Genomic DNA, 11,375 nt, shown 5'->3' on the forward strand with positions numbered 1-11,375 from the left:
TCCATGACGCGCAACGAGTACGAGGCTATGACAGATGCTCAGCGACGTGCTGCGCACCTCGTCGTACACCTGGAATTCGCACTTGCCTCCTCCATCCACCGTGCTGCCCACGCCGACGAGGTCCTGGTGCATAACAACACGCAGGCTCCCCTTGAGGAGTCAACGCTAGACTTCCTACAGTATCTGACCACGCAACCGCACCTGTTTCAGAGCTGCCGTGTGGAGTGGATGCGCTTTGTGGATGTGGAGTTCCAGGCGGATGGGCAGAAGCTCTATGTGCACTACACCTGCGATACTCCGGTGCGCTTTATCGAGCTGGCCACGTTTCTCAACCACATCTTTCACTGCCGCATCTGGATGAAGATGCTCAGGACGGACGAGCGGCAAGTGGGTGATGGTGTCTGTAGCACCCGCCTCTCTCGTGTTCCCCTCACCCCTCCTCCCTAAGCTTTCCTTCTCTTTCTGTGTTATAGCCTAATGCACTCCTCGTATTCTCTCCTTCTCTCGCACTTCTCGCTCACCCTTGCTGAGACATGTGCAGTTTACATTGCAGCGCTCACACACAAACTTCATCAAGGGCGGTGCGCGCGGTCGACTTTGTTTTTTGTTCTTCTGTGTGTTGTGCAGCTGTTGTTCTCCTTTTCGTTTTGCGCTGCCCTCAACCTGTACGTACTCGGGTCTCTGCACGGGCATCGTTGATCCGCTCACCCCTTTGTTTCTTCGTTCACCTCTCACCGTTTCTCTCAACGCCGTTTCTTCGTGTGTTTTACTCACCTATATTCTTCTTTTCGCAGAGGACGCCGATTGCTCGCCTTGCCACTCCCCCTCCCTCTTTCCCTCCCTCTCTCTCTTCCTCCCTCCCTCCGCCGCATGGACTCGCTATGTAGTGCCAGTGCCAGAGGGTGTGCACCTCGGTCCTCATACACGAAGCGCGCTTGATGCATAGGTGTACTTGTGCTCTTTCTGCGCAATTGTCTCGAACGCCATATATTAATAGTTTTTCACTGTTTCTACTTCATCTTTCCATCTCACGGCTTTACTCTCTCTCTCTCTCTCCCTCTGTGTATGAGTGCGTATGTGCGTGTATCTCTGCGCTCGTCTGATCAGCCTTCCCACTCATCCTGTGGTGGTGTGTTGTTTGTGCTCTTTCTCGTTTCTCCCTTCTCTTCCCATGCCGCTTGTCTTTTCTCTTTTCGTGTCTCTCGCGTGTGACACCGCGAGTGTGCCTGCTTGCGTGTACGCGTACGCGTGAGTCGGATACACCAGCATGACCGAAGAGGCACGTAAACATGTCCGTTGCCTCATGTTTTTCTTTCGCTTGCGCTTCTCTGTGGACAACATCTCTCTCTCTGTATGTGTCGCCAGACCTGCCGCGCGTGAGTACGACTACGGACGACTTTTACTGCTTTGAGCTTTTATTGATAGTTTTATTCTTTCCCTGTGCAACACGGCTGCAACTGCCCAGTCCTTCCTTATCGTTCTGTCCGTTGTGCTTCTTCCACCCCTCTGCTGGCGTTCAGACAGGACGGCGTGCACACCGATTTTCTGAACCCCCCTTTTCTAAGGCTCAAGCTGTAGAAGGCAGCAATACCGCACCAAAAGACAACGCCAGGCCTCAGTAACCAGGCATGGATTCTACCTTCTCCCGCTCTGCTGTTCTCGCTCACCCTCTCTTCCGGTAGTTCGACTGTGTGTGTGTGTGTGTATGTGTGTATGTGTGTGTGCGCTTGGACCCATGCCCGTCTTTGGATGCCTCTTTTCCTGCGTCCCCCCTTCTCGCTGTCCCTTTACCGTTGCCCTCTTTCTCTCTCTCTTTTTCTCTCTTTTTTTTCTTTGTCAAGGAGGGTAGTGGAGAGGGGTGTATCGCGCACGAGAGGGGGGAGGGGGGGAGCAGAAGAAGGGCCGCGTGTTACTTGCACGCCTCATGAAGCTCGTGTGAGTTGTTCTGTTGCGGAGTCATACCCATTGAGGTGGTAGCCTGCGCAGAATCACGTATCCTTTTTTTTCTTTCGAAGCTCCCCGTCTCTGTCTCTCACGAGGATGATGGTGTCGGATAGCTTATCACTCGCTTCTCTCTCTCCCTTGCAATATCGAACGACGCATCTACGCCCAGGCACATGCGCGTTCTCGACTGCAGGCATTTCATGTGTACTTAGAGGCATATGTCAATGCCGATGCGTCTCTACGTGAAGCATGCGTTTGATAGCGTGGGAGTGAACAATACATTCGCTCCTAAAACGAAAAAAAAACAAGAGATGACACTACGCCAAGTAAGTGAGATAGCGGCTGATGTTCATGTCATCACCTTCACCTGGGGTGAGTGGGCGTCTGCCTGTGCGCTTACCTTCTGTGGTGGTTATCGTTTTCTTCTGTTTCGCATTTCCTTTGCGGTGGTCGGCTTACATGTTTACTCTCTCGTTCTATGATGTGTTTTCTCTTTCCCGCGTGTATTGTCACTTTTACACTGAGTGCGCTGCTTTCATTTGTGAGTCTGCAGATGACACGCTGCTGTTCTCTCTTCTTTGCCCCGCTCCCCCCTCCTCTTTAAAAAACTTGGTTGCTCTTGCCATTCTGTCAGAGCTCGCCATCGACATCTGACGATGTCATCTTCTACCACGTCCTTGCCTCTCTTTCTCTCACCTCTACTGCTTTTCTCTCTCTTCTCCGCCGCTGCACATGTGAGGCAAACGTGTGGGGCATGTGACTCCCCTTTTCTTGTTTTGTGGCTCTGCTTCTTTTCTTCAACGTTTCTCACGTAGATTGGCTTGTGTCCTTGTGTTCTATATATATATATATATATATATATATATATGTATGCATAACGCTGGCTTTCATCCACACTGCGCACGTGTGCCAACAGGTAAGTGTGTGTGTGTGGTTGATGCCTTTTAGTGGTTGCCTCTTTCCACTTCTGCGCCTCTTCTCCCTTTAGTCGTTTATTCCCCTTTATGGCATCTCCCTTTTGGTGACTGAAAGCGCATTTCGTGTGGACTCATGCGGTCCTCGCGCACAGCTCGCGGCCACATGTGAGGTAGCCCCCCCTGCTTGTCGCGTCTTCGTGTAGGCGTGCGTGCGTTTGCTCCTCTCGTGGCATCATCATCAGCATCGCCATTTCCCCCCTCTCTCTGCCTCTTTCTTCTTTCACATCAACGCAGGGAAAACAGCAAACTGTCCGCAAAAACAAAACAAAAAGCGATCGAACGTCAACATTGCCCAGAACCTGTCGTACGAAAAGGCCAGAGCGCATCTTTTGTTTTCCCTTTCTAACACCCTTTTCCCCTTTCCCAATGTAGAACAGATCAACTCGCTCGTGTGTGTGTGTGTGTCTCATGCAGACGTTACGCACAAGGGCCACATCAAAGCCTTCAAGTGTGCTTCTTTTCGATGCCTGAGTGCGTGTATGGTAGGTGTGCGCGTTTACCTGGAGCGAAAGGAGGGCCGACACGCAGTGCTGTCGGAGGAGGCTTCTGCAGCTGCTAATGATTCTACAGATTTTCTTGCCTGGCGACCATCAGCGCTGCTTCTTCTTCTCTCTCAGTTTAGCATCGTTTTCTGTTTCCACACACTCACCTTCCACCACTGCGCATCTCTCTCCCACCCCCTTTTCCCTTTCGTTTTTTTTATTCATATTGCCTTTTGTTATTACTGGAAAACGCGTCATAGTTCCTGCACGCCAGCCTGTCCCCCCCTCCCTCCCCCCCCTCCCTTCCCCCCCCAGCCCCTCTCTCTTCACGCAGAGACATTCATAGGCACGCTCATACATGCAGGCAGAGAGTTGCAAGTATGGCTTTCCACTTAGGAGGATGTAGCAGACAAGATACAGGAAAAATAAAGGGAGGTGGTGGTGTGGGGTGGGGGGTGGGTGGGGGTGGCAACAACAAGTTACTCCTACATTCCTGGGCGGGTGCTAGTACTCGTGAGGTGTGTCTTTGTGTGTGTGTATATGCGCTCGTTAATGCGAGTGCTGTGGAGGTGCATGTTCGATCTTTTCTCTTTCGCAATTGCACGCCACACATAGGGTGCGGATCCTTCCTTCCGTTCCTCTTTCAGATTCTCTTCACTCGTCGCGCTGTTAGTGAGTGCATACGCGCGTGTGTGTCCTCTCTCTTTTGTTTTGACACTTGCGTTTTGTTTTTCCTCTTGTGCTCTTCCTACTCCCCCAAAAGATGAGCACTGCAGATCGTCAGCTTCCCCCTCTTTCCCCAGGTCTCTCTCTCTCTCTCTAGCTCCCCACCACTCCACTGCTTTTCAGTCCTGCCCTTTTCATTGTGTCATGTAGCGTCTCTCGTTGTTGTCTTGCTTATTGTCTTTTTTTTGGGCCCCCGTCTGCAGAGTGGTTAGCGAGCAGGAGGGAGGGAAGGACACAAGGAAGAGAGAGGGGGAATCGTTACAACCTGCTGCGTGTGTGTGTGTGTGGCGAGTATGCACTACAACTCCAAACACCCGAGTGTCAGTCAAGCCTATCGTTGGTGCCAGTTTCGACACGCACACAGCTACAGGTCAATTATTCGCTCGTGAAAGGGGAGGGGGGGGACAAGTGGCGCCTCATCATCGCCTTCCTCTCGCTACCAGGCAGGCAAGGCAAAGAAAAAGAAAGGGAAGCACACCTGCGAGCGTCATCATGTCTCGGTGCTACGCACGTGTATTGTTCCAGTGCTTCCATTTCCCCGCTCCTTCTTCCTCTGCCAAATCCCGCGTCCTCTCATTTTTGTTGTCCACTTCTCATCTCTCTAATCTCACACGTCTCTGCTCCCTCCCCTCCAATGCCTTCATCGGCCAACACACGCACCCATCACACCCTCCCACGCGTATGAATGACACGGGCAGAGATGCGTTGCTCACGTGTATTTAGTAAGAGCGGCAGCAGGGCATAGATAAGAAGGCCCCCCCCCCAAAAAAAAAAAACGAAGAAGAGGAAGCGACATCATGCTTGAAAGAAGCAGGTAGGACGGAATAGACCACACATCAGCCGACAAGGGGACGACGCAGCACATAAAAGGTGAGGGTAGCGCTACGTTTCAGCATTGCCAGCATTGGAAAGAGTGTTCGAACGAGCAAAGAACGTCCCTCTTTTGCTTTCCTAGAGACACACACACACACAGGCACCAGCAGTTACGCGGAGCTGCACACAGAGGTTCATGAACTACTTTGGCCAGTGGTCCAACCTGGAGCTGGTGCGCCAGGATGGCAGCAAGCACCTGGCCACAGACGTGCTTCGTGACGTGTCGTACGTCGTGCTGCTCTTTGGCGCTTTCTGGAGCCCCGAGTGCGAGGCCTTCATGGACGTCATTGGCAACTTCTACGAGGCACATCATGAGGCGAAGAGGTTCGAGGTTGTGTACATCTCCCGTGACTACAGCCAAGCGGAGATGATGAAAGGCTTCTTGCTGAGTGAACGGGCCTCTGCGGCAGCGCAGAGACGCGAGCATCAGGGGCGCAAGGAGAAGCGAACGCACCGTCTTCTGAGCGTAGAGAACGGCCAAGCGGAAGCAAAAGAGCCGGGCGTTACGGAGGAAGTGCAAAAGGGCGCGAATTGCCAGCACTGGAGCGGGCAGGGCGCCAGCGGCGACTTGGAGCACCCCCAAGTTACTTCCAGGGCCAGCACCTTTTCTTCCTCCATACCCCCGCCGCTGAAGCGCGTGGCAGAGCTGACGATGAACACCACTGCCACAAGCGGTCTTGCTAGCGCCCATGCCAATCCACTGATGTCGTGCAAACGGCGTGGTTTCTGGGCTGTGCCTTACGACCACGTCGGTCGCGTTGGCGTTCCTATTCTTTATCACCTTCGCGTCTTTACTTACCCTGGGGTGATTGTGTGCCGCAACAATCGGTTTTCTGCGGGGTTGCCATCTTCGCTGCTGCCACCGCTACCTATGGTGTACCAGACACCAGCGGCGCACTCCTTGACCCCACCGCAGGCGATTCAGCCGGCCGAGGAGTCAGAGACAGAGTTGATGCAGCCGCCGCCGTCGTTGATCATTGATCGCGCCAACGCCCCGCAGCGGCGGCAGAAGACGCCGATGGTGGCGCTGCCCGAGTGCTACCCCGACGTGGTCACCGTCGCCGGTCGCTTCATGATGGAGCAGGACCCGAGCGGGGAGGACTTCCCGTGGGACAGGATGAATTCCAAGACCCGCTCGGCGGCGCTGCTATTCTTTGTGATTGTGGCTGTGCTTACCATCATAGTGCTCTCGTGGGCGCTCCCGATGGCTCTCATTGCGCGGCCTGTGGCTTCGTCGGAGTCCCAGGCAGAGATGTAGAGCTCACACATACCCATGCGCGCACGCACACCCACATACCCACAAGAAGACCGACACGACAGGGAGGAGGATGAGTGGATGGAGCTACTTCCATAAAGCGGAGAGAAACAGCCTCTTTCTCTTTCTCTCGCCTTCTCCCTTTTATGTTTGTTAGTGGCCGTTGCCATGGCCCAGACTGCGTTGCCTCCAGATGCGGACATATCTCATTTTTAATCCTCTTTTCGCTTGGCCCGTGTATATGTGCACCTCCTTTGCGGTTGAGGGCTACACCGCGCAGTGTGCAGCTAAGGGAAAGCGTAAGGGGTTCATGCAAGCAGTGTCTCCTGAGCTACTCGGCTGATAAGTGCGGAAGAGAGAGGGCCACCTCAGATAGGCAAGCAAATGCCGTGACGCACGTGCTTCCTGTCCTTTTCTCACGTGTCGAAGGCCCCCCCTCCTCCTCCCTACTGCCGGTGGTGGCAAACGTAGAGGAGAGGAGGGGGGCCGTCGACCTTCGTTTGGTGCATGAAAAGTGTGCACGTTTGTGTATATACACTCAGGAATCAGACGCACCGTTGTATTTCCTGACCTCCGAACTGGCCACAAGGCGCACAAACGCATGAGTGTGGAATCCCCTACCCGTGGGTTTCTCTTGAGAGTGTCCAACAGGCGCTCTGGCTCGCTCGACAGCGGCGCTGCATGCGTGGATATTACCAGGCTCGAGTGGTCAAATACACCAGACGATTATCAACAGAGTTTTATCGTTCTCTCGTTCTCCCAGTCTGGTGTTACGATCGCTTACCCCAGTTTCACCCTTCCTTCTCCATTACTTCCTTTCTCTGGCTACATGGTGTTGGTGGGTTCTATGTGATGATATGCGCGCGCATATGTGTGTCACTTATGTTGACCTCTTCTTTGGTACGTACTGCGCCCTGCCATTGCCTGTATCCGCGCATGACGTCTGTCGCACACGAACACTCACCTCCTCTGTCTCACTCTTTCTCTTTCTCTCCCTCTCCCCGGTGCACACACACACACACACTGCTGATTGTCTCCTTACACTTCTTTTACGCGGTGTAGCTACACCGCCCACGTCCCCCAACCCCACGCTAGGCTTCATACTCTTGCGCACACGCATCAGCGTCACATTCGCGCGTCGTCTTCTCCCACGCTCCCTCTTCGCTGCTTCTGCTTGCACGGAGCCACTTTGCATCTCCTCGGAGCTCGTTGGCCTTCGGCTTTGCTTCTCTCTCTCCCTCCTCTTGTTTGCATGTTTCTGGTCCGCTCTCCTACCTTCCCTCTACCACTCTCGCTCATACATACGTATCCACACGATCGCGTTGCTGAGAAGCAGTACCGAGTCACAGAGTCACAGAGGGGCGCAGGCAAACAGCCACACCCATACACACACAGAGGGGAGAAGACGACGTGATAGAGTCATTACGAGGAAAGACGCGCGAGCCACTCGGTTTTTTTTTCTGGCCTACTTCTTCCCGTTCAGCTCTCTGCCTTTACTGTACTCTGGCTGGTACTTTGCTCGTCTTCTCCCGCCCCTGCCACTCTCCTGTTTCGTATTTTATTTGTTGCTGCTGCCGCTGCTGCCATTTCTTTTCTCTCCCCCTTTTCCCCGACGGTCTCACTCTTGTTGTTTCTGTCTCTGCTAAGGAGGCAGTGGTGACTTCTTCGCTGAGCTGCGCGTACGCACGTACTCTTCCTTGATTTCTGTCATTCAGCCAACCCGCCTTCTCCGTCGTCCTCTGCCCCTTTCCTTGTCTTGAGAGTGTGTGCGTGTGTATTAATTTCTTTGTTTCCGCTTTTCAGGCCCCCCCTCCTCCTCCCTCTCTCGGTGTATCTGCCAAGTCTGCTTCTTTCATTGTTTAATTGGTGTTCATTTTTGTCCCCCCGCCCTCACCTCATCGAGCGCCGTCTCTGCTCTTCTTTCGTGCCGTTTGCCTCCCTCTGCGAGTTGGTCTTCTCTTGCCACCATACCCTGCCATTGAGGAGAAGCCGGGTGTAAAGAGAGAGAGAGGCGACCCACGTGGCGTAGAGGAGGAGCGAAAACACCCCCACACACACCCACACCCACGAGACCTCCTGCGAAGGCGTTACAAGGAAGACCACAGCTCCTTCAGCTCTGCTGATCTCGCTCTTTCTCTCAGTGTTTTGTCGTTCTCACGAGAGCGTGGTATGCTTCTTTCTGTTCAGTGCTTACGTTTTTGACTGCGTTCTCTCGGTTTTCTTTCCGCCTTCCTCTTTCACTTTTTAGCTGCACACACACCCACACACACACACACACACACACACACACGCTCTGTGTCTTGATACGGACGCACCGAAACGCGCAAGCCTTCATCTCATTCCCCTTTTCTTCGTTCGTAGGCTTTCTTTGTGCGTGCGTGTTGCTTGTGTGTGCCTTGCTCACCTCACCTTCCGCTACTCGTGTGTTCTTTTTCTGTTTGTTCACTCTTCTGTTGTCTTCCTTGTTGTTGCGCGCGCACTCCCCCGTTTGTTTTTCCTTGTGCCTCCTTTCCGACCGTGCCTACACAGACTCAGATAGAGACAGACATAGACGTAGTCACGCACACAGCTGTAGGTGTCGTACACTCGAGTGACCCGCGCCGTGTTTTCTCTCCCTTCTCCCCTTCCTTGGACACATTCCCTTCTTCTTGTGTTTTTTTTTTGTCTTTTGACGTTCATCTTTTACACAGCTGCTTGCGCATTTCTTCCTCTTGTTTGTTTCAGGTGGCGGCAGTCTCTTTCTCAGCCTCCTCCCCCCATATTGCACGTGCCGGCGAGCGAAGGAGCGTACGAGGCCTTTCCTATCTTGCCACTGTTTTACCGTCCGCTGCGTGCACAGTGGCAGACGGCAGCGGCGGCGACAGAATCGAGAGTACGAAGGGCCAGTTCTATCAAGCACGGATTCAGAGAGAGGCAAACACACACACCCACACGCACGAGACACCGACACTGGACCGAATTTTCTAAGTTGTTACAGCTGAGGTTCTACGCACGGAGTGGCTGACGCGGCTCGTCTGTTCTGTTTCTGGATTGCTAGCTGCTGGGGCTACCGCTCTCTCCCGACGAAGCGACGCCCGGTCAGGATGCCGTTCCGCCCCAAGGCCGTCCCATTCCTGTCGCAGTTCCCTGACTTGAAGGTGCTGCGGCAGGACGGCACCACCGTCGCCGCGTCGGAAGCATTCAAGGGGAAGAAGTACGTGCTGATCTACTTCTCTGCTCACTGGTGCCCGCCATGCCAGCGCTTCACCCCACTGCTGGCGGACTTCTACGATGCTCACAAGGACCGATATGGGTTTGAGGTACTCTTCGTGTCTTCGGATCGAGAGGAGGGGCGCATGATGGACTTTTTTCAGAATCGCAGCAGCAACTACGTGCGCCGCCCACCAGCGGCAACGTCTTCACTTCCACCGGCTGCCTCCAACGAGGCACTGGATGAGAGCTGCCATATGAGCTGCGACATCTCACATCTCTTAGGGAGTACAACTGCCTCTGGTGCAGTAAGCGGCATGGGGGAGGCTCAGCAACCCCAACTCTCCTCGACCATGACCCCAGGGGGTGCATCGACAGCGGTAGGTACGCCTCAGAGCCTCCGTGTGCCCAAGGCCAGCGGACACGGCAACTGGCTGGCCTTGCCTTTCAAGGAACATGAGGTGGCCCGTTTCCTCTCACGCGCCTACTCCGTCGTCTCGATCCCGAAGGTGGTCGTTGTTGCCGTAGACACAAACTGCATGGTGACGAGGGAGGGCAAGGCGATGGTGATGAAGGACCCGGACGCGCTTCGGTTCCCGTGGCGCTTCGCGGAGGGCGACATGCGCAACCGCACGGAGGGCTGGCGAGAGTGCATTGTGCTTCTGCTCATCGTAATGTGTGTTTTTTACTACTACTTTTGGTATTATTAACAGGGAGGAGGAGGAGTAGGGGGGGACTGCGGCAGCAAGACAGCAGCGGTTGTTAGTATTTCGCTACCAATGGGGGCAAAGAGGGGGCCACCACTTGCACAGTTGCAACGGAAGCCCTTCGTAGAGTCCACGGATCGAAGTGCCGGTGTGTGTGTGTGTGTCCAGCTGCCGCTGTGGTGCTCCAGCGGCGTGCGGAGAAGAGCGCCTGGACACGGTACAGGCCGTCGCTCATCTGCTTTTTGGAGATTTCCTCCTTTGTTTGTGGTGTATTCAGTTTTGCTCATTTTATCTAATTTTTTTTTATTTGTTTATCCGCCGTCTCCTTTGGTGTGCTCGTGCGCGGCGGATGACGTGCGGCCATCGCCGTGATGAGGCTTGGCACCCTTGACCGCCTCCCCCCTTTTTTTGCTTCGTCGTCGTAGGCGCCCCACACGTGAACCCTAATAATGGCAGAACACATCTCAGGACTCGGTATCTGACGACCAAGTTTCATCACTCTCTCTGTGTGGGGAGGGGCCAAGCAACCCCTCCATCCCTTGCCAATGCCGAGAAGCTTCTCGTGGTGGCGGTGCTTGGCGCCCGCGACGTGTCTAGGCCAGAGCGGCGTGCCGCTGCTGGTGTCGGCGGTCGGGTCGTGGATGGCGCTGCGTCGTCGCGGCCTGCGGCAGTGGGCGCGTTTGCACTGCCCGTGTGATGGGCAGGAGTGTCGGCGTGGCTCGCACGCATCCCACCCCGGGCCTCGCCGCCTGCTGGTGTGAGGAGCCGGAGCCGCCCCGGCGGGTGCGCCGTGTGTCTGCCGGCATGGCGCGGGGGGCTGTGGGGCGGTGTGTGCGGCGGAGGCCGTAACCGGGTGGCTGGGTCGGCGCGCTGCCGTGACGCGTGCCTAGCGCCGTTTAGCGCTGCGCGGTGGGCGTGTGGCAGGGCCGCGGAGAGTGGAGCTGAGCGCATGTGTTGTATGACAGAGAGTGTACACACTGTAAAAAAAATGGGAAGCTCACACATGGTCTCTAGCAGGCGACGCCTACACAGACGTTGGTGGATGGTGAGCTGCCTCAAGGAAGAGGCAGGCACACTTGAGGTGGTGCATGTTCTCTGCGCACCGCACCTGCGCTCATAGCGATCGAAGAAAAGCGTATTTCAGCGCCAGCAGGGGCGCGGTGCAGGGCAACGAAACAGGGAAGAAAAGTAGAGATGGGAGGAGAACAAGAGACTCCCCCTG

General features: G+C 54.8%; 3 protein-coding genes across 3 annotated transcripts; all 3 read left to right on the forward strand.

The window, feature by feature from the left end:
* Positions 1 to 3: 3 nt before the first annotated feature.
* Positions 4 to 447, forward strand: LBRM_29_1190 (conserved hypothetical protein; the record flags this gene model as incomplete). The annotated part of the gene is made up of 1 exon (XM_001566414.1): positions 4 to 447. One exon carries the CDS (start codon positions 4 to 6, stop codon positions 445 to 447), a length of 444 nt encoding a protein of 147 aa, XP_001566464.1.
* Positions 448 to 5,138: 4,691 nt separating this feature from the next.
* On the forward strand, positions 5,139 to 6,260 carry LBRM_29_1200 (tryparedoxin-like protein; the record flags this gene model as incomplete). Its single annotated transcript, XM_001566415.1, has 1 exon — positions 5,139 to 6,260. One exon carries the CDS (start codon positions 5,139 to 5,141, stop codon positions 6,258 to 6,260), a length of 1,122 nt encoding a protein of 373 aa, XP_001566465.1.
* A 3,080-nt stretch (positions 6,261 to 9,340) lies between these two features.
* Positions 9,341 to 10,156, forward strand: LBRM_29_1210 (tryparedoxin-like protein; the record flags this gene model as incomplete). The annotated part of the gene is made up of 1 exon (XM_001566416.1): positions 9,341 to 10,156. One exon carries the CDS (start codon positions 9,341 to 9,343, stop codon positions 10,154 to 10,156), a length of 816 nt encoding a protein of 271 aa, XP_001566466.1.
* Between the last annotated feature and the right edge of the window lie 1,219 nt (positions 10,157 to 11,375).

Source organism: Leishmania braziliensis, chromosome 29 (assembly GCF_000002845.2).
Source record: "Leishmania braziliensis MHOM/BR/75/M2904 complete genome, chromosome 29".
NCBI lineage: Eukaryota > Euglenozoa > Kinetoplastea > Trypanosomatida > Trypanosomatidae > Leishmania > Leishmania braziliensis.